The sequence below is a fragment of the Odocoileus virginianus genome, chromosome 6, assembly GCF_023699985.2.
Source record: "Odocoileus virginianus isolate 20LAN1187 ecotype Illinois chromosome 6, Ovbor_1.2, whole genome shotgun sequence".
NCBI lineage: Eukaryota > Metazoa > Chordata > Mammalia > Artiodactyla > Cervidae > Odocoileus > Odocoileus virginianus.
The window spans coordinates 42,642,115-42,665,573 of record NC_069679.1 but is presented as its reverse complement, the minus strand read 5'-3'; the positions used below and the strand labels follow the sequence as shown (position 1 = coordinate 42,665,573).

The following is a 23,459-nucleotide window of genomic DNA, read 5'->3' as shown; positions in this document are numbered from 1 at the left end:
GAAAGGATAGACACATAAATCAACAGACAAAACAGAGATCCCAGGAATATATGCACAAATGTGCTCAGCTGTGTTTTAAACAAAGTAGCAAAAGCAACTGGGTATAAGAGAAAAAACCTTTCAACAAATAGTTGCAACTAGACCAACTGGACATAGAGAAGCAAAAACAGAAACTGACCTAAGTCTCATAACCTATAAACAAAAAATAACTGAAGAGGAAATCTTTTAAGGAAAAAGAAAAAAAGAAATTCTTTGGGTTCCAGGCAAAAACATCCTAGAACTAATCCTAAAGTTACGGTCCATAAAAACAGTAATTGCTAAGTTAAGACTTCACAGAAATTGAAAACACTTGCTTTGGAAAAGATCCCATTAAGAGGATAAAAAGACAACCCTACAGACTAGGAGAAAATATCTGTAAACCACACACCTGACAAAGAACTAGAATACATAAAGAATTCTCAAAATCCTATAATAAATTAATAAAAAACACCCAATTAGAAAATTGACAAATCGTCATAACTTGAGGTCAAATTGTTCGATGCTATATCCCATGGTTTTATGACTAGTTATTTTACATATTAATGAGGAGCATTGAAATATTCAAATATAATTATGGATTCATCTTTCTCCTCTCAGTTTTCTCAGATTTGCTACATGTACTGTAATTGAAGTTTTATTTAGGTTCACACACTTCTAGGGTATTACATCCTCTAGATGAATTTAGCCTATTATCATTATGATTTCTACCCTAACATGCTCTTGATTGGTGTTTGTCTGTATATCTTTCTCCATCCTTTTGCTTTTAAACCATGTGTTTTCATATTTAAATTATGTTTCTTGTAGACAACATCGTTGCATCATGCTTTTTGATGCAGTTTTTTGATGTTGTCTGGGTCTAGTTTTTTTATCTAGCCTGAAAATCTCTCTTTTAAATGTAGCACTTATACCATTTACATGTAATGTAACTATCAGTATGGTTGGGTTTAAATCTATTATCTTTCTACTGCTTCATCTCAAAATAATACTCTTCTCTATATTAACCTAGAGAAGGAAATGGTGACCCACTCTAGTATTCTTGCCTGGAGAATTCCATGGACAGAGGAACTTGCTGGGCTGCGATCAATGGGGTCACAAAGAGTCAACATGACTGAGCAACTAAAGCTTTCACTTCCACTATGTTCATTATTCCTTCATTTTCCAAAACTTACTTCTAGTTTCTTCTTATGTATTTCAGCTTGTTCTTCCTGGTATAATTCCTGTCGCACTTGTTCTAAATCTTCACGTTGCCGCAGCATTTCTTCCAACCTCTGAGTCAGCTATTTAAAAAAAACAGACATAAAAACATGTATAGGAATCAAATTCTAAGACAAATATTTAAGAATTTCTCCAGTGTTAAAACAATTATTTTAGTACCATATTTTGAAGCTGTAGTCTTTTTTCTTCACTTTCTTGAACTTTCGCCATTCGATCTTCTTCTCTTTGTTGCTGCAACTTGGCAAACTCTATTATTTTTCTATTTTCTTCTTCCATCTCCTCACGTTTCTTTTTTCTCCAGAGAGCCTGCTCTTTCTGAAACTCTTCTATATACCTTCGAGTTGTATTCATTTTCTCTAACCTTTGCTGTCTTTCCCTAAAAAGTAATAGTGAGTGCAGTTCTCACAGGAATAACAGAAATAATAATAAAAAAGTAAAAAACCATGAGTGTCATTTCTTTTACACGTCTATCAAGGAAACAGAACAGAAAACAAGTTCTCCTGACATGCGTTTACTGAAGGAAAAAAAGGTTTAGTCACTGTTACTTAGTAAGTAACTCTTAATTATCAATTAATTGTTATACAACAAAGATAAGTAAGACTTGGTCTCAGTTTAGGTCATAACATTTACTGAGGACTTACTGTGTATCAGGCACTTCTTAGGTGGTTTATTCTTCATGACAAGCCTGAGATAAATCTAACAAATGTTTAAGCATGTTTAAGCATGAAAGAAATTTGGGGCAAACTTACAATTGATCTTCTTCATAGATTTTCCTAACAATTTCATCAACCATGAGCTTCTCTTTCAGCAACTGCTCATAAGCTTCCTGCTTTTTCTTCTCTTGTTCTTCAAGCTGTTTCTCTAAGTCATGACTGTACTGTGCTTTTACTTGGTTTCGTTTGTCCTCTGCGGCATTCTCTTCCTTTATCAACCTCTCGTGCTCCTCCATCATCGTTCTGGCTATTTCAGCATCACGTTTCTGTTGTTAAAACAAAATTCATCTTTCCATTATCAAATCTGAGCAAAATATGACAGAAAACTTTTAGCACATGGAACTGAATACTATGAGGCCTATTTCATAAAATATTTTCATCTATGTAGACAAAAAGCAAAGGTAAGTCACTGTCACCTGAGGGGTTTGAATGAAAAGTAAATGAATGAAAAGCAAACCCTAAAGAGCCTTTCCTATTTCTTCAAGTAGCTCTCTCAGGGCAATAAGGTGAATAACTTCACACTTGAAAAACAATAAGTAAAATTAGAAGTGCTTCACTAACAATTATGTTAATTTCCAAAGCAACAGTCATCTTCCTCATCTAAAAAAGTTGATGTAGGTAATTTTCACAAATTTTAGCTCCACTGGGTACTGGCTGCTATTTAGAGTAAGGATGGTGCTATCTTTTTTATACCTGTCTGCTATTAAATAGCTCTGAGCAACTCAAGTTCTCTCAGCCTAAATTTTCTTTGCTGCCAGTGGCCTTTGAAATCTCCCCTTTCTCATTTATTAAAGGCCCTTTGAAATAACTTTAACTTAAAAAAAGGGTCACATACATCACCGTGTCTGTTTTCTGAGGTTTCAATTCACTCTTCAAGACCATTCCTTCTGAATGAGACACAATCCTGCATCTTGAATGGGTTACCCTGATTTTTTTTGAGCATTTTGAAATCATTTAACAAAATGTTTTAACGTAAATACACCAGGCAGTTTAAAAAGTTATCCTTTACCATTATGATCACATCCCAAATGCTAGAATGGTTAGCAGCATCAAACACAAAATGAGAAACAGATAAAAATATGAAGGTGAACAGTGGCTATCATCAAAAGATCCACAAACAATAAATGCTGGAGAGAGTGTAGAGAGAAGGGAACTTTCCTCACTGTTGGTGGGTGTGTAAATTGGTGCTGCCACTAGAACAGTATGGAGGTTCCTTAAAAAACTAAAAAAGAGCTACCATATGACCTTGCAATCCCACTCCTGGGCACATTTCAGGACAAAAACATGATCCAAAAGGATGCATGCACCCCAATGCTCACTGAAGCACTACTTACAATAGCCAAGACATGGAAGCAACCTAAATATCCGCCGACAGAGGAATGGATAACGATGTGGGACATATATACAATGGAATATTACTCAGCCATTAAAAAGAATGAAATAATGCTATTTGCAGCAACATGGATAGACCTAGACAGTGTCATACTGAGTGAAGTAAGTTGAACAGAGAAGGAAAAATATCATATGACATTCCTTATACATGGAATCTAAAAAGAAATGTTACAAATGAACTTACTAAACAGAAAAAGACTCACAGACTTAGACAATGAGCTTATGGTTGCAGCAGGGGAAAGGATAGTTAGGGAGTTTGAGATGGACATGTTCACACTATCATATTTAAAATGGATAACCAAAAAGGACCTACAGTATAGCACAAGGAACTCTGCTCAATGTTATGTGGCAGCCTGGATGGGAGGGGAGTCTGGGAGAGAATGGATACATGTGTATGCATGGCCAAGTACCTTCCCTTTTCACTTGAAACTATCATATCATTTGTTAATTGGCTATACCCCATACAAAATAAAAAGTTTAAAAAAATAAAATATAAAGGCTAATGTTAACCCTAATTAAAAGATACTTACTCCTTGGAAGGAAAGTTATGACCAACCAAGACAGCATATTAAAAAGCAGAGACATTACTTTGTCAAAAAAGGTCCATCTAGTCAAGGCTATAGTTTTTCCAGTAGTCATGTATGGATATGAGAGTTGGACTATAAAGAAAGCTGAGCGCCGAAGAATTGATACTTTTGAACTGTGGTGCTGGAGAAGACTCTTGAGAGTCCCTTGGACTACAAGGAGATCCAACCAGTCCATCCTAAGGGAAATCAGTCCTGAATATTCATTGGAAGGACTGATGCTAAAGCTGAAACTCCAACACTTTGGCCACCTGATGAGAAGAACTGACTCATTTGAAAAGACCCTGATGCTGGGAAAGATTGAGGGCAGGAGGAGAAGGGGATGACAGAGGATGAGATGGTTGGCTGGCATCACCGACTCAGTGGACATGAATTTGAGTGAGCTCCAGGAGTTGGTAATGGACAGGGAGGGCTGATATACCGCAGTTCATGGGGTTGCAAAGAGTCAGACATGACTGAGCGACTGAACTGAACTAAATGTCATTCCTGATCTAACTGATGCCTTTAACATATACACTGTAAATGTTACTTGACTCAAATTCCTTCTTTCCTCTGCTTTCTTAGCACATATTGTACTAGGATCTACAGAAAAAGTATGACATGACAAAAACATGTTTGTACAAATTACCACACACTTATAGAAATACAATAATCTTATTTCACAGATAAGAAAACTAAGGCTAAGAGAGATACAGCCAAAACTAGCACCTAAATATCCTGACACCTAGTCAAGTCTAAGAGTATTTGATTTAATTTTTGTGGCTCAACTTTATTTAGAAAATGATAACAAGTCTTTCAATAACCAGAGTAAATATCTATGATTGCCCTGATTAACTACAATTATCAAAATAATTAAAACTGTAATCTTCTGTTCAAACTGTACATCATGTTCTACTTTAAAGGGTAGAATATGGCTTTTGGAGTGACATTTCCTTACCCTCTCTTACCATCTACCACACCAAAGGCTATCATTGTTAACAGCATGCCGTATAATCCTCTAGATTTTTTCTGTACTAACATACATGCACACATGTGTCACAACAGCCAGCAACTGTTCTTATCTGATGCTTATATAACACTGCACTGGTTAAGTGTTTTGATATCACTCCTCTAATTGTATGTGTTTGTTGATATACAGAACATATATATATGTGTGTGTGTACAGATATACACAGATGTTGTATACACATACCTATTTGCATAGGTTTTCAAAAATAAAAATGGTCTATAAAATGGTCAATAAAATGTATTATTTTCCAACATGTTTTTTCACACTTGCTATTTTTCCTTTTAACCTAGAATATATTCTGGCCAATTTTTAAAGCCAGAATATTTGCCTTTACCTCTTTCTGTGTGTGTGTTTGTGCTCAGATACATCTATTTCTTTGTGACCCCATGGACTGTAGCCCGCCGGGCTCCTCTGTCCATGGGATTTTCCAGGCAAGAATACTGGAGTGGGTTGCAATTTCCCACTCCAGGGGACCTACTCAATCCAGGGATCGAACCTGTGCCAACTGAATTAGCAGACACATTCTTTACCTGCTGAGCCACCAGAGAAGCCCTTCTCTCTAATAGCTGTAAAACATCTCTGAAAGGGATCTAGGAGAGAGGGATCTCTGCTATTAAAATGCTCTACAAAATAATAGAGAAATGAAAGTGAGGGAACTTAAAAGACTATGTAATACTGCCATCAGACCTTTTCATCTATGTCTAGCCTGAGTGACAAGAAGAATTCAAGTGATGATGTACATGCAGCTTGTAAGGGTTAATAAACCTTATTTTAAATTAAACTGTGTAACACTACTGCCGAGTGTGTCTGAAACTCCTTTGCCCAAGAGTAACTATTACCAGTAATAATGGGCAGTAGGTCAGGATTAAGAAAAGAGGAAAAAATTATAGGAAATCATGAAAAGAAAATATTTCTGTTTATAAAACAGAAAAGTTTCCCACCTAAAGTTACAGTTGATTTTTTTAAACATTTAATAAATAAAAAATTTAACAGCATTCTAAGATACACTGATCATACTAACAACCTGTATTGGTTGTTAATCAGTTAGACACCATTAAGAATGCTGGGAATTACCAAATATAGATGTTCATTTTAACCAGCAACCTAACTCTCTGTGTCTCTGAAAGGTTCTAATATTAAATTACAAAGCTCAATATCCATAATTTGCTACACCATAACAATCTAAAAACTATAAAATTATTTGAGAAATCAAACAGTGTAAATTCTTTATAGAATGCAACAATTTTCTAAAAATTGGTATATTTTTGCTTTTCTAAATGAAGCTAAAAATATGGAAAACATTATGACCAGAAACATGATTACCATTTGCTCGTATTTAATGGCATCCTTTTCAGCAATTTGAGCTGCTCTTTCTTTATTCATGTAAGCTGCTTTTAATTTCTTCTCCAATTCTCTGAGCTCAGCACTGTTTAAAGAGACAGAAATTTAAATTTGAGGACTACACATCTCTACTATTTTAAAAATAATATCCACAATTTAAAATAAATTTTTTCTAAATGTGTAAAAGATATTTACATTATTTTTTAGATATTTTGGAAAAAATACCCCTTTCTCCAGTTATCCCAAGAAAATCAGAATGCATGTGAAATGAGACATTATAATTAATTTTTCTAGACAAAACAACCTTTTTATTGTCAATAATCATCACTAAAAACCTTTTTGCTAGTGCCGGGCTCAGAAAAGGTGCTATATCAATATAAGTTAAAATTTCTGTGCAGTTACTAGTACTATTAGGCTAAAAGATAATGTCAGCAGAGAGGTTTAAACCTATACATGTTACTTCTTACCTTTTGTAGCTTGGCTTTGTCGTATATAAAAGGGGTAGCTCTGGCAATTAAATGAGTTAATGTGTATAACAGCAGACACTCCACATATGGCAACTATTTTTTGATGATGATGAAGAGGGAGTAACATGGGCAACTTTACTTCACTTCTCTGAGCTTGCTTATTTATCTCTTAAAAAATGGGGACTGACTTCAGATACTCTCTGAATTACTTTTGAATCTATCACCCTCCTAAATGTAGTGAAAACAATATGCCATATAAAAATTTTTATTTTAATATGCCAGCCATAATTCTGAATATGACAGAATATGAGAATTCTGAGTTGGAAGGACTGTGAGATGTCACCAAGATGTACAGGTTAATTCTTACTGGAACAAAGAGGCACTCACCTACCTATAAACTCAACTTACAGGTACTCGGTACCTACAAAGAAGCAGTCATAAAGGGTAAGGGAAGAGAGATACTCCTGGTATTAGGGTATGGATCCTTCTTGCCCTTATTACTGTAGATGCAAATGTATATGACACAAGATTATCTTCTTTCATAAAAACAGTGTTATAAACGAGGGATAAGTTTCCAGGTTAGCCTTATATATTCTGTTCTACACTAAAGGGTTGAGATACATTTACAAAAATTTTTGTTAGAGTTGGACGCTAATGATTATGCACCAATATACACAGAAACCCATCAATTTATAATACTGTCTCTACTACAAAAAAAAAAAAAGTGCATTAAATTGCAAACAACCAAGGAGGCAAAAGTCCTGTATTCAGAAAACTATAAAATACTGATAAAAGAAACCAAAGAGGACACAAACAGATGGAGAAATATACCATGTTCTTGGATGGAAGAATCAATATTGTGAAAATGACTATACTACCCAAAGCAATCTAAGATTCAATACAACTCCTATCAAATTACCAATGGCATTTTTCACAGATTTAGAACAAAAATTTTACAATTTGTATGAAAACAAAAAGACCCCAAAGAGCCAAAGTAATCCTGAGAAAGAAAAACAGAGCTGGAGGAATCAGGCTCCCTGACTTCGGAATCAGGCTCCTTGACTTCAGACAATACTACAAAGCTACAGTAATCAAGACAGTATGGTACCAGCACAAAAAGAGAAATACAAGTCAATGGAACAGGATAGAAAGCCCAGGTTAAAAGGAAAAATAGCAAGTGTGAAAAAACATGTTGGAAAATAATACATTTTATTGACCATTTTATAGGCCATTTTTATTTTTGAAAACCTATGCAAATAGGTATGTGTATACAACATCTGTGTTTATCTGTACACACACATATATATATATGTTCCATGTCCAGTTCAAACTGTTATTTCCTGACCTGCATACAGGCAACTAGTCTATGACAAAGGAGGTAAGGATATACAGTACAGAAAAAACAAGTAAGTGGTGTTGGGCAAACAAAACAGCTACATGTGAAAGAATGAAATTAGAACACTCCCTAATACCATACACAAAAATAAATTAAAAATGGATCAAAGCTCTAAATGTAAGGCCAGCCACTATAAAACTCTTAGAGGAAAACATAGGCAGAACACTCTGACATAAATCACAGCAAGATTTTTTTTGACCCACTTCCTAGAGTAATGAAAATAAAAACAAAAATAAATGGGACCTAATTAAAGGGCTTCCCAGCTGGCGCTATTGGTAAAGAACCTGCCTAATGATGCAGGAGGCTGCATCATTCTTCTTGGGTCAGGAAGATCCCCTGGAGTAGGAAACAGTAACTCACTCCAGTATTCTTGCCTGGAAAATTCCATGGACAGAGGATCCTGGCAGGCTAAAGTCAATGGGGTCACAAAGAGTTGGACACAACTGAGCACTGCAATTAAACTTAAAAGCTTTTCCACAGCAAAGGAAGCCATAAATAAGACAAAAAGACAACCCTCAGAATGGGAGAAAATATTTGCAAATGAAGCAACTGACAAGGAATTAATCTCTAAAATATACAAACAGCTCATGCAGCTGAATATCAAAAAAGCAACCCAAAATAGGCCAAAGACCTAAATAGATGTTTCTCCAAAGAAGACATAAAGATGGCCAACAAGCACATGAAAAGATGCTCAACATCACTAATTACTAGAGAAAAGGAAGTCAAAACTACAATGAGGTATCACCTCACACCAGTCAGAAAAGCCATCATCAAAAAATCTGCAAACAAATGCTGGAGGTGGTGTGAAGAAAAGGGAGCCATTTTACACTGTTGGTAGGAATGTAAATTGATATAGCCACTATAGAGAACAGGTTCTTTATAAAACTTAGAACTATCATATGACCCAGCAGTCACACTGTGGGCATATATCTAAAGAAAACCGTAATTCGGAAAGATACATGCACCCCAATGCTCACTGCAATACTATTCACAAGTGCCAAGACATGGAAGCAACATAAATGTCCATCAACAGAAAAATGGATAATGACCTGGTTTATACAATGGAATATTACTCAGACATAAAAAGGAATGAAATTGTGCCATTTGCAGAGATGTGGACAGACCCAGAGACTGTCATACAGAGTGAAGTCAGAAAGGGAAAAACAAATATATATATTGCCTATATGTGGAATCTGGAAAAATGATACAGATTTTTCTGTAGAAATAGACACAAAGATGCAGCAACAAGCATATAGATACCAAAGGAGGAAGGAGGGAAGAGATGAACTGGGAGACTGGGATTGACATAAACACGGTTGCTGTGGTTGTTGTTTAGTCATTAAGTTTTGTCCAACTCTTTTGTAACCCCATGGACTCTAGCTCACCAGGCTGCTTTGTCCATGGAATTCTCCAAGCAACAATACTAGAATGGGTTGCCATTTTCTTCTCCAGGGGACCTTCTCAACCCAGGGATCAAACCCATATCTCCTGCATTGCAGGAAGATTGTTTACCCACTCTATTTATGGGAAGCCCCCATATATACACTACGTATAAAATAGGTAATTTAGAAAACTAACTGTATAGCACAGAAAACTATTCAATGTTCTGTGGTGACTTAAGTGGGAAGGAAATCCAAAGAAGAAGGAATATGTAAGAATACACAGAAGAACTGTACAAAAAAATTCTTCATGACCTAGATAATCACGAGGGTGTGATCACTCATCTAGAGTCAGACATTCTGGAATGTGAAGTCAGGTGGGCCTTAGGAAGCATCACTGCGAACAAAGCTAGTGGAGGTGATGGAATTCCAGTTGAGCTATTTTAAATCCTGAAAGACGATGCTGTGAAAGAGCTGCACTCAATATGCCAGCAAATTTGGAAAACTCAACAGTGGCCACAGGACTGGAAAAGGTCAGTTTTCATTCCAATCCCACAGAAGGGCAATGCCAAAGAATGTTCAAACTACCACACAATTGCACTCATCTCACATGCTAGTAAAGTGATGCTTAAAATTCTCCAAGCCAGGCTTCAGCAATACATGAACCATGAACTTCCAGATGTTCAAGCTGGTTTTAGAAAAGGCAGAGGAACCAGAGATCAAATTGCCAATATCCGCTGGATCATCGAAAAAGCAAGAGAGTTCCAGAAAAACATCTATTTCTGCTTTATTGACTACGCCAAAGCCTTTGACTGTGTGGATCACAATAAACTGTGGAAAATTCTGAAAGAGATGGGAATACCAGACCACCTGACCTACTCTTGAGAAACCTGTATGCAGGTCAGGAAATAACAGTTTGAACTGGACATGGACCAACAGACTGGTACCAAATAGGAAAAGGAGTACATCAAGGCTGTATATTGTCACCCTGCTTATTTAACTTATATGCAGAGTACATTATGAGAAACACTGGGCTGGAAGAAGCACAAGCTGGAATCAAGATTGCCGGGAGAAATATCAATAACCTCAGATATGCAGATGATACCACCCTTAGGGCAGAAACTGAAGAAGAACTAAAGGGCCTCTTGATGAAAGTGAAAGAGCAGAGTGAAAAAGTTGGCTTAAAGCTCAACATTCAGAAAACTAAGATCATGGCATCCAGTCCCATCACTTCATGGCAAATAGATGGGGAAACAGTGGAAACAGTGAGAGACTTTATTTTTCTGGGCTCCAAAATCACTGCAGATGTGACTGCAGCCATGAAATTAAAAGATGCTTACTCCTTGGAAGGAAAGTTATGACCAACCTAGACAGCATATTAAAAAGCAGAGACATTACTTTGCCAACAAAGGCCCGTCTAGTCAAGGCTATGGTTTTTCCAGTAGTCATGTATGGATGTGAGAGTTGGACTGTAAAGAAAGCTGAGTGCAGAGAATTGATGCTTTTGAACTGTGGTGTTGGAGAAGACTCTTGAGAGTCCCTTGGACCGAAAGGAGATCCAACCAGTCCATCCTAAAGGAGATCAGTCCTGGGTGTTCATTGGAAGGACTGATGTTGAAGCGGAAACTCCAATACTTTGGCCACCTGATGTGAAGAGTTGACTTATTGGAAAAGACCCTGATGCTGGGAAAGATTGAGGGCAGGAGGCAAAGGGGACGATAGAGGATGAGATGGTTGGATGGCATCACCAACTCAATGGACATGGGTTTGGGTGGACTCCGGGAGTTGGTGATGGACAGGGAGGCCTGGTGTACTGCAGTTCACGGGGTCATAAAGAGTCGGACACAACTGAGCAACTGAACTGAACAGCTGATCACTTTGCTATACAGCAGAAACCAACACAACATTGTAAAGCAAATATACTCCAATAAAAATAAAATAAAATAGAAACTCCCAACCAACATTCAAATAAGTGACTATTTGAAAGACAAGGGAACACATATTCATTGGATATATACCTAGAAGTGAAATTTGAGTCATAGGGTAAGACTGTTCAAATTTAGTATATAATGCCATTTTTTTCAAAGCTTTGTCAGATTTATATTCTCATAAACACTGCCTAAGCACTCCCACCATTCCAAATCCTTGGTAATGCTGTAGTCTTGTCATAGATTTTAACTGTTCTTGTGGTGATGTAATTATCATTGGGATTTGTTTCTCTATTACTAATGGAACTGAGACCTTTTTATAAGTTTGACCTATTTATATAGCTTCTTGGATGTTCTTGATCAGTATTTGAATTTTTTTCATTTTTATACTGGTTTGTCTACTTCTTAGTGTTGTATAAACGTTCTTTATATATTGCAGATAAAAGTTTCTTGTTGGCTATATGCATTGTAAATATTTCCTTCCAGGTCTGTAGTTACTCTCAGACTGATTTCTTCAGATAGAGAGAAGTATTCTAATCCACTAATCTTTTCTTCACTGTCAATGACTTATTTGTCATGTTTTTTTAAGAAATGCTACCCAACCCACAAACATATAGATATTTTTTTGTATTAGTTGCTCAAAGCTTTGCTACTTCACCATTAATTTTTAGACTATAACCCTTCAGGAACTGATTTTTACGTGTGTTGTGAGGTAGAAATCAAGTTCACTTTCTTCCATATGGGAATCTAAGTGATTCAGTATCATTTTCTTAAATGTCTATTTCTGAATGCTCTGCAGTGATTGTAAAACATACATGGAAATGCAAAGTAGGAACGGCTAAAACAATCTTTTGGGGGACTTCTTCAGGATGAATACTTTTTATAAAGTCATAATATTTGAGACAGTGTGGTTTTAGCACAGGAGTGAACAAATGTATCAATGGAATAGAATAGACCAGTTCTTCTCTACCAGAAGTGTTTAAGTAAGCTCCAATGCCCTTGAGCATCTATTATATACAATGGATTAACTTAGCTCTTCTGGATCTGAAATAATATCAACTATATACTGTCTTTGAGAAAATTAAAAATACAATCACTCAACTTTCTGTGAGGCTTAATCCTCTTATGGAACTCCAATTGAGGAAGGATAGGATAGAAAAATCCAAAAACAGATCCACACTTACTTTTTGACAAAACTGGCATTACAGAGCCATTTCCAATTTCACTAAGCCAGTCAGCTTAGTAAATGTGCTACTTAGTTATTTACTTAAATTTTCAAATTCACATAAAATTGTTCACAATATCCTATGATCTACAGTGATCTCCCATTTGTACGATCTAAAGTTATCCATTATCCCATTATCCATTCCTAGAACTGGCTAGTTGTGCATTTTCTTTTATACTTTATTATTCCTGCCAGAGACTGCCATTTTATTGGCCTTTTTAAAGGCACAATTTTTGGCTTTGTTGATTCTACTTTATGTTTACATTCTAAAATGCTCATTTCTGTTCTTATCTGTATCTACTACATTATTTTAAATCACTCCAGATGGGAATTTTCTCTTTGTTTTCAAATAATTCCAGATGGAGTGTTCTTTCCTAATAGTTCTTTTAGATTATACGCTAGCCTCAAGGAAATAGCTTTAGCTACTTATGGGGATGAATTTGTTTTTTTTTTAATCCTAGAATTTTTTTATTGTGGTAAAATATACATTTAAAATATTTGCCGTTTTAATCAGTTTAAGTGTACAATTCAGTGGTGTTATTACATTCATAATGCTCAGCAACTATCAACACTATTTCCAAAACTTTTATCCCCAAAACAAGTGCTTTACCTATTTAAGCAATAACTTCCCAATTACCCCTTCCCCTCTAGTTTACATTTTGTTTCTGTAAATCTGTTCCTAGATATTTCATGTAAGTGGAATTATATAGTCTTTGTCCTTTTGTTTCTGGCTTACTTCACTTCAGTTCAGTCACTCAGTCGTGTCAAGACTCTTTGAGACCCCACAGACTGTAGCACACCAGGCTTCCCTGTCCATCACCAACTCCCGGAGCTTGCTCAAACTCATGTCCATCGAGTCAACGATGCCATCCAACAATCTCATCCTCTGTCATCCCCTTCTCCTCCTGCCTTCAATCTTTCCCAGCATCAGGGTCTTTTCAATGAGTCAGTTCTTCACAGCAGGTGGCCACACTATTGGAGCTTAGGCTTCAGCATCAGTCCTTCCAATGAATATTCAGGACTTACTTCCTTTAGAATGGACTGGTTAGATCTCCTTACCATCCAAGGGACTCTCAAGAGTCTTCTCCAACACTACAGTTCAAAAGCTTCAATTCTTTGGTAGCTCAGCTTTCTTTATGGGAACTTTATGATCCAACTCTCACATCCATACATGAATACTGGAAAAACTATAGCTTTGACTAGATGGACCTTTGTCAGCAAAGTGATGTCACTGCTTAATACACTGTTTAGGTTTGTCATAGCTTTTCTTCCAAAGAGCAAGCATTTTTTAATTTCACCATCTGCAGTGATTTTGGAGCCCCAAAAATAAAGTCTGTCACTGTTCCCATTGTTTCCCCATCTATTTGCCATGAAGTGATGGGACCAGATGCCATGATCTTTGCTTTTTGAATGTTGAGTTTTAAGCCAGATTTTTCACTCTCCTCTTTCACCTTCATAAAGAGGCTCTTTAGTTCCTCTTCACTTTCTGCCATAAGGGTGGTGTCATCTGCATATTCAAGGTTATTGATATTTCTCCCGGCAATCCTGATTCCAGCTTGGGCTTCATCCAGCCTGGCATTTCACATGACATACTCTGCACCTACTTCACTTAGGATAATGCTTTTCAAAGTTCAACCATACTGCAGCATGTATCAGAGCTTCATTCCCTTTTATAACTGAGCAATATTCTATTGTATGTATACACCACAATTCATTTATCTACTCATCGTTTGATAGACACTTAGCTGGCTTCTACCTTTTGACTACTGTGAATAATGCTGCACTGAATATTTGCATACAAGTATCTTGAGTCCCTGTTTTTCAGTTTTCTTGAGTGTATACCGAAGTGTGGAATTGCTGAATCATATGGTAATTCTATGTTTAACTTTTTGAGAAATTGCCAAACTGTTTTCCACAGTGCACCATTTTACATTCTTACCAACAGTATCTCAAGGTTCCAATTTGGCCACATCTTCACCAACACTTACTTTCCATTGCTTACTACAGTTATTCAACAGGTGTAAGATGGTATCTCCTTGTGGTTCTGATGTGCATTTGCCTAATAACTAATGTTGGGCTTCCCAGGTGGCGCTAATGGTAAAGAACCTGACTGCCAATGCAGGAGACACAAGAGATGTAGGTTTGATCCCTGGGTCGGTAAGATACCCAGATAAGGAAATGGCAACCTACTCCAGTATTTTTGCCTGGAGAATTCCAAGGACAGAGGAGCCTGGCAGGCTATAGTCCACAGAGTCAACAAAGAGTCTGACATAACTGAGCACATAGACACAATAACTAATGGTGAGTACTTTTTCATGCGCTACTGCCCACTGTAAATTCTCTAGAGAAATCTTAAAGTACTTGGCCCATTTTTAAATTGGGTTGTCTTCTGTTGCTGAATTATAGAAATCCTTTATATACTCTGGAACTTAAATCTTAACCAGAGATACAATTTACTTTTCTGGTCTGATATATGAATTAGGAGAAACACAGATGAGCACCTTCTGTCAGTCCTTCAGGTAGCTCCCAGGTAGGTTAGAATATATAGACACAATAATTTGTAATATCTGCTTTTCTTCTTCCAGAACCAGTACTCGAAGTATGGGTTGCTGCCTTCAAGAGTGCCTCAGAGCAGGGAGGGGATGGAGCAAGGACAAGTAAAAACACTACAAATTTTTGCAACCATTGCTAAGTTTCTTTTTTCTTGTTTCAGCATTCACTTGGTCGCTATAAAACTTTGTTGTTCAGAGTTCTTACAAAGTCGCTTCTGACAGTTTCTGCTAGTTTGACTGGAAGGGCAGGAACTTGGAGCTGCTTCTACACTATCTCCTAGATGTCACTCCAATCTTAACAACTGTTAATCTGTGGCACTTTCATGATCATTTAGTTAAAAACACTTTCTAATTTCAATTTTAATTACTTCCTTGGTCTGGGGTTATTTAAAAGCATATTTCAAAATATCTAAACATACAAAGATTGTCTAGTTTCTTTCTTTCTTTTTTGGTTACTGTGAATCTACTTTAACTCCACTGTGGTCAGAGAACATATGAAATAAATGTGTTGAAAATCTGTTGATCTGTTCTGACATAACACATGGTCTTTGTTCATAAATGGCTCAAATATGTTTATTAAAACTACAAATATAGCCAGGTTTAAATTTACAGTCTTAGTATTTTCTTTCTATTTGTCATACCTGTTTTGTGTCCTCTCTTCTTCTTGCCTCTATGTTTGGAGTCTCCAAGACCATACTGCACCCCCGGTTTTGATCCCTCACTTGGAGGATTCACAGGACTCAGCATATATTTATACTCATTGATATGATTTATATTTACTATTTGGATATAATTTATATTAAGTCTATGGATATGATTTGTTTATTTATATATATATTTATATTTATTATATATTATTATTTCACTGTGATAAATCATAGTGAAATACAGAGCAGAATCAGAATAGAGGAAAAGCATGTGGGCAAACTCTGGAGAAAATAAGCTCCAAGTTTCCAAAAGTCCTCTCCCAGTGGAGTAACGCTGGACACACTTAATTTCCCGAGCAATGAGTTGTAACAATATATGAAAATTGTCTCCAGGAAATCACACTAGAGACTCAGGGACCACAGTTTTTATTAGGGGCTGGCCATGCACGTATCCTCTGCCAACTAAATAGCCAATTCCTGACCACCAGAGGAAACAGAGTCCAGCAAAAACTGCACTGTTTCTCCAAACAACGTAGGCACTCTTATCAAAGAGTGCTAGGGACCTTCTTGAAATCCAAATTTCCAGACACCAGCCAAGGACCAAACTTGCAAAAGCAGGACTTCCTAAAGATATTAGTCTCAAGTGTGCTAGGTTAACTCTTGCTTGCACAGGTTCATCAACTGCTTTTTAACATTTTCCCTCTATGAATTTGTTAAATATGTATTCTTTTCCAATTTTTATTATAGAGATATGTTTGTTTAAACTCTAATAAAATTTCTTCATTATTTTTTACTAAATAATAAAAGATTATTGACACTTTAACTCCATGTATGTACTTCCTACCTGACTTTTGCTATAGTTCATGTCACCGAGCTATATTGAATGGCTGAAGCGCATGTCCCTGCTAGACAGGGCCTAACAAAATGTGGTCCACTGGAAAATGGAATGGCAAATCACTTCAGTATTGTTACCTTGAGAACCCTATGAACAGTATGAAAAGACAAAACAACATGACACGGAAAGATGAGCCCCCCCCCAGGTCAGTAGCAGTTCAATATACTACTGGGGAAGAGCAGAGAAAGAGCTCCAGAAGGAATGAAGAGGCTGAGCCAGTGGAAATTATGGCCAGTTGTGGTTGTATCTGGTAGTGAAAGTAAAATCCAATGCTGTAAAGAACAATACTGTATAGGAACCTAGAATGTTAGGTTCATGAATCAAGGTAAATTGGATGTAGTCAAACAAGAGATGGCAAGACTGAACATCAACACTTTAGGAATCGGTGAACTAAAATGGTCAGGACTGGGTGAATTTAATTCAGATGACCATTATTTTACTACTGTGAGCAAGAATCGCTTAGAAGGAATGAAGCAGCCCTCATAATTAACAAATGAGTCCAAAATGCAGTACTAGGGTACAATCTCAAAAATGATAGACTGATCTCTGTTCGTTTTCATGGCAAACCATTCAACATCACAGTTTTGCTGAAGAAGATGAAGTTGAATGATTCTATGAAGACCTAAATGACCTCCTAGAACTAACACCAAAAAAAGATGTTCTTTTCATCATAGGGGACTGGAATGCAAAAGTAGGGAGTGAAGAGATACCTGTAATAACAGCCAAGTTTGGCCTTAGAGTAAAAAATGAAGCAGGGGAAAGGCTAACAGAGCTTTGCCAAGAAAACACATTGGTCATAGCAAACACCCTCTTCCAACAACACAAGAGATGACTTTACACATGGACATCATTGGGTGGTCAGTACCGAAATCAGATTGATTATATTCTTTGCAGCTGAAGATGCAGAAGCTCCATACAGTTAGCAAAAACAAGACCTGGAACTGACTGTGGCTTACTGTCAACATCCACTGGATCATAGAAAAACCAGGAGAATTCCAGAAAAACACCTATTTCTGCTTCACTGACTACATTAAAGCCTTTGTGTGGATCACAACAAACTGTGGAAAATTCTTAAAAAGATGGGAATACCAAACCACCTTACCTGCCTCCTGCAAAACTTGTATGCAGGTCAAGAAGAAAACGTTAGAACCGGACATAGAACAACAGACCGGCTCAAAATTGTGAAAGTACTACAACAGTTGTAGTAGTATGTTGTCACCCTGCTTATTTAACTGATATGCAGAGTACATCATGCAAAATGCCAGGCTGAAATCAGGATTGCTGGGAGAAATATCAGTGACTTCAGATATGCAGATGACACCACCCTTACGGCAGAAAGTGAAGAGGAACTAAAGAGCCTCTTGATGAAGGTAAAAGAGGACAGTGAAAAAGCTGGCTTAAAATTCAACATCCAAAAAACCAAGATCTTGGCACCCAGTCCCATCACTTCATGGCAAAAAGATGGGGAAACAATAGAAAGAGTGACAGAGTTTACTTTCTAGGGCTCCAAAATCACTGCAGATGGTGACTGCAACTGTGAAATTAAAAGATGTTTGCTCCTTGGAAGAAAAGCTATGAAAAAGCTAGACAGCATATTAAAAGGCAGTGACATCACTTTGTCAAAAAAAGTCCATCCAGTCAAAGTGATAGGACTTCCCTGGTGGCTCAGATGGTAAAGCGTCTGCCTACAATGCGGGAGACCCGGGTTCGATCCCTGGGTGGGGAAGATCCTCTGGAGAAAGAAATGGCAACCCACTCCAGTACTCTTGCCTGGAAAATCCCATGGGAGAAGCCTGGTAGGCTATAGTCCACGGGGTCACAAAGAGTTGGACACGACTGAGTGACTTTACTTCACTTTACTTCACTTCAGTCAGAGCTATGGTTTTTCCAACAGTCATGTATGGATGGGAGAGTTGGACCAAAAAGAATGCTGAGCGCCAAAGAATTGATGCTTGAACTGTGGTGTTGGAGAAGACTTTTAAGAGTCCCTTGGAACGCAAGGAGATCAAACCAGTCAATCCTAAAAGAAATCAATCCTGAATATTCATTGGAAGGACTGATGCTGAAGCTCAGATACTCTGGCCACCTGATGTGAAGACCCAACTTATTAGAAAAGACCTGACACTGGGAAAGATTAAAGGCAGGAGGAGACGGGGATGACAGAGGATGAGATGGTTGGATGGTACCACTGATGGAATGGACACGAATTTGAGCAAGCTCCAGGAAATGGTGAAGGACAGGGAAGCTTGGCTTGCTGCAGTGCATGGGGTTGCAAAGACTCAGACATGACTGAGTGACTGAACAATGAGTTCTTTGCAGTTGAAGATAGAGAAGCTCTATACAGCTAGCAAAAACAAGACCTGGAGCTGACTGTGGCTGAGATCATCAGCTCCATTTTGCAAAATTCAGGCTCAAACTGAAGAAAGTAGGGAAAACCACTAGGCCATTCTGGTATGACCTAAATCAAATCCCTTATGCTTATACAGTGGAGGTGACAAATAGATTCAAGGGACTAGATCAGGTAGACAGCATGAAGAACTATGGATGGAGGTTCATAACACTGTACAGGAGGTGGCAACCAAAACCACCTCCAAGAAAAAGAAATGCAAGAAAGCAAAGTGACTGTTAGAGGAGGCTTTACAAATAGCTGAGATAAGAAGAGAAACAAAAGGCAAAGGATAAAGGGAAAGATATTCCCAAGTGAATGCAGAGTTCCAGAAAATAGCAAGGAGAGATAAGAAAGCTTTCTTAAGTGAACAATGCAAAGAAATAGAGAAAAACAATAGAATGGGAAAGACTAGAGATCTTTTTAAGAAAACTGGAACTACCAAGGGAACATTTCATGCAAAGAAGACACAGTAAAGGACAAAACCAGCAAGGACCTAGTAGAAGCAGAAGATATTAAGAATAGGTGGCAAGAATACACAGAAGAACTGTACAAAAAAGCTCTTAATGACCAGGTAACCACCATGGGGTGATCATTCATCTAGAGCCAGACATCCTGGAGTGTGAAGTCAAGTGGGCCTTAAGAAGCATTACCACACATGGAAGCAACCCAGATGCCCATCAGCAGACAAATGGATGAGGAAGCTGTGGTACATATACACCATGGAATATTACTCAGCCATTAAAAAGAATTCATTTGAATCAGTTCTAATGAGATGGATGAAACTGGAGCCCATTATACAGAGCGAAGTAAGCCAGAAAGATAAAGACCATTACAGTATACTAACACATATATATGGACTTTAGAAAGATGGTAATGATAACCCTATATGCAAAACAGAAAAAGAGACTCAGATATATAGAACAGACTTGTGGACTCTGGGAGAAGGAAAGGGTGGGATGTTTCAAGAGAACAGCATTGAAACATGTATATTATCTAGGGTGAAACAGATCACCAGCCCAGATTGGGTGCATGAGACAGGTACTCGGGCCTGGTGCACTGGGAAGACCCAGAAGGATCGGGTGGAGAGGGAGGTGGGAGGGGGGACTGGGATGGGGAATACAAGTAAATCCATGGCTGATTCATTTCAATGTATGACAAAAACTACTGTAATGATGTAAAGTAATTAGCCTATTAAAAAAAATAATAATAATAATAAAAAAAGAAGAAGCATTACCACAAACAAAGCTAGTGGAGTTGGTGGAATTCTAACTGAGCTATTTCATGTCTGCCTCCTTAGCACAGTAGGCAGCGCGTCAGTCTCATAATCTAACTGAGCTATTTCAAATCCTAAAGGTGATGCTGTTGAAGTGTTGCACTCAATATGCCAGCAAATTTGGAAAACTCGGCAGTGGCCATAGGACCGGAAAAGGTCAGTTTTCATTCCATTCCCAAAGAAAGGCAAATCCAAAGAATGTTCAAATTACTACACAATTGCACTCATTTCACATGCCAGCAAGATAACACTCAAAATCCTTCAAGCTAGGCTTCAGCAGTACATGAACCAAGAACTTCCACATGTACAAGCTGGATTTAGAAAAGGCAGAGGAACCAGAAATCAAATCACCAAAATATGCTGAATTACAGAAAAAACAAGGGAATTCCAAAAAAATCTACTTCTGCTTCACTAACTACACTAAAGCCTTTGACTGTGTGGATCACAACAAACTCTGGGATACTCCTAAAGAGACTGGAATACCAGACCACATTACCTGGTTCCCGCAAAACCTGTATGCAGGACAAGAAGCAACAGATAGAACTGGACATGGAACAAAGGACTGGTTCCAAATTGGGAAAGGAGTACGTCAAGGTTGTATATTGTCATCCTGCTTAACTTATTTGCAGAGTACATCTTAATTAAATGTTGGACTGGATGACTCACAAGCTGGAATCAAGGTTGTCAGGAAAAATACCAACAACCTCAGATATGTAGATGATACCACTTTAATGGCAGAAAGTAGAGAGTAACTAAAGAGCCTCTTGTTGAAGGTGAAAGAGAAAGGTGAAAGCAAAGAGTGAAAAGCTGGCTTAAAACTCAACAATCAAAAACTAAAATTATGGCATCTGATACCATCACTCCATGGCAAATATATGGGGAAAAAAATGGAACAGTGACAAACTTTATTTTGGGGGGCTCCAAAATCAATGTGGATGGATACCGCAGACACGAAGAGTCTGCTCTTGGGAGAAAATCTATGACAAACCTTGACAGTGTACTAAAAAGCACAGACATCACTTTGCCAACAAAGGTCCATATAGGCAAAGCTGTGGTTTTTCCAGTAGTCATGTACAGATGTGAGAGCTGGACCATAAAGAAGGCTGAGCACCAAAGAATTGATGCTTTCGAACTGTGGTGCTAGAGAAGACTCTTTAGAGTCCCATAGACAGCAAGGATATCCACTGTGAGCTGCAGTTCATGGGGCCACAGAGTAGACACAACTTAGTGAATGACCAACAACATTTTAAACTCTTTATATATTTTAAATTCCAAATCCAATCATTCCAATAAATGATTAACACATTCAAATCTCACCTAGAGTTACTACACATTTGCCTCCCAGAGGTTCTGAAACTAATGTTGGGACTATTCTTCTACCTCCAGAACAACTACAAGTATTTCCTTTAATGCAGGGTTATCAGTAATCAAGTCTCTACTCTGTTTGACTAAAAATGTTATTTTTAAAATCCATCTCATCTGTGTTTATATAATTAACATCTTGATTATCAGTCTGGACTATAATCATACTGTCATTGGCAAGGAATTGGCTGTACATTTAATAAGGAAAGGCTGTCTCTGACTCTTCTTTGAGCTAGTTTTTGCTGAACTAACACAAGTTATAAACAAGGTACTTGTTTTTGTTTTCATGAAGCTATAGGTTAACTATATAATCTATAGTAATCCATTATTTAATAACTGTAAATTACATAGTCATAATTATACAATTAATTCTAATAACTAAACAATTGTTACTAATTCTAATTATTGACTAACGGTGTAATTAAAAAGGGATTTCTAAAACTAGACAGTTTCTCAATTCGAGTTAAAAGCTGTGAAAAAATTAAACTTTTAAATATCTTTCTAAATTAAACAAAATCATGTGTTCAAAATAAAAGTCTCATGACTTCTGAACTTGAACTTTTCAAAATAAATTTCAATGATTCTTAAAAATTTGCCCTGGGTTTGAAAAATTAAATTAGAAGAGCTTAATCATGATTGAGATGATTTTCAATTATTTCAGATACATTTCAAGGACTTTAGTTTGCTTTAGCAAACACTTCCTTGAATTTAGACCTGCCAATCTGCAGATGAGTACACTGATCAGAAAAGGGTCTACTCTCCGTGTCAGTCACTATTTTACCATGCTGAGAAGAAACATACTCTATTTGAAAGAATACTCAACAAATGACTTTTGTCTTACATTTGAAGAAAATTTCCACAATGTATAGAATTCTAAATGGGCTATTATTTTCTTTTGGCCCTTTAAATCCACTGTCTTCTATCTTCTAACATTGCTGCTCAAAGTTCAGTCAGACTTCTTACTATTGTTCCTTTGAAGGCGACAGTCTTTTTTGTGTGGCTACTTTTGTAAATTTTTATGATTTTTCTCCATTGTTAGATTTTGAAAGTTTGACTAGAATGAGCATAAATATGTTTTTAATTATTTATTATGTCTAAACCTGTGGCTTTGTCGTTTACTATTTTTGGAAATTCACAGCCTATATCTCTTTCAGCCTATATCTCTTTGAATATTGCATTTCTGCATCATCCTCATTCATTTCTACTACCAGAACTAAAATTATACATCTGGTAGAACTTGTCAGCACAGCTCTTATCACTTTTAAGATCTCTTTTGTATTCTTCTATCCTTTTGTTTCTCTATGCTTATTCTGGATATGTTCAACTGATCTGCTCCCATAGTATCTCTTCATCTGTTTCTATCCAGTAAAACCTAATTAGCTTGTGGATTATTAAAGTAAAACATACACTAAAGTAGAAAATGCGCAAGCATGTATCATGTAAGATGATGCTGAACACCTTGCTATATGCTTACTGGTCAAGCTCACCTTCACTTAACTTTTAGCCATACTTGTGCCACCTGCAAAAACTGCCAGAAGAAATGCAGCTACAAAAGCCATGCTCACTACTCTGGTTTCCTTCCTCTCCCATGTCTTATTTTTATATCTTCTCCAGATAGTCTGCTCTGAGAGGGAGCATCTATCTGAATCAAGT

General features: G+C 37.1%; 1 protein-coding gene and 1 non-coding gene across 2 annotated transcripts in view; one reads left to right on the top strand and one right to left on the bottom strand.

Annotated features, from left to right (window-relative positions):
* The window catches only part of MNS1 (meiosis specific nuclear structural 1), a 72,164-nt gene that overhangs the window by 26,670 nt on the left and 22,035 nt on the right, over positions 1–23,459 (bottom strand). Inside the window, exons 4-7 of the mRNA XM_020876770.2 lie at positions 6,276–6,378; positions 2,004–2,233; positions 1,414–1,630; positions 1,209–1,316 (exon numbers count right to left, since the gene is read on the bottom strand). Coding sequence (XP_020732429.2) covers positions 1,209–1,316; positions 1,414–1,630; positions 2,004–2,233; positions 6,276–6,378 — 658 coding nt within the window. The remainder of the gene's footprint in view (positions 1–1,208; positions 1,317–1,413; positions 1,631–2,003; positions 2,234–6,275; positions 6,379–23,459) is intronic.
* TRNAC-ACA (transfer RNA cysteine (anticodon ACA)) lies at positions 18,437–18,508 on the top strand. Its single transcript has one exon. It is a non-coding gene; the product is annotated as a tRNA-Cys (tRNA).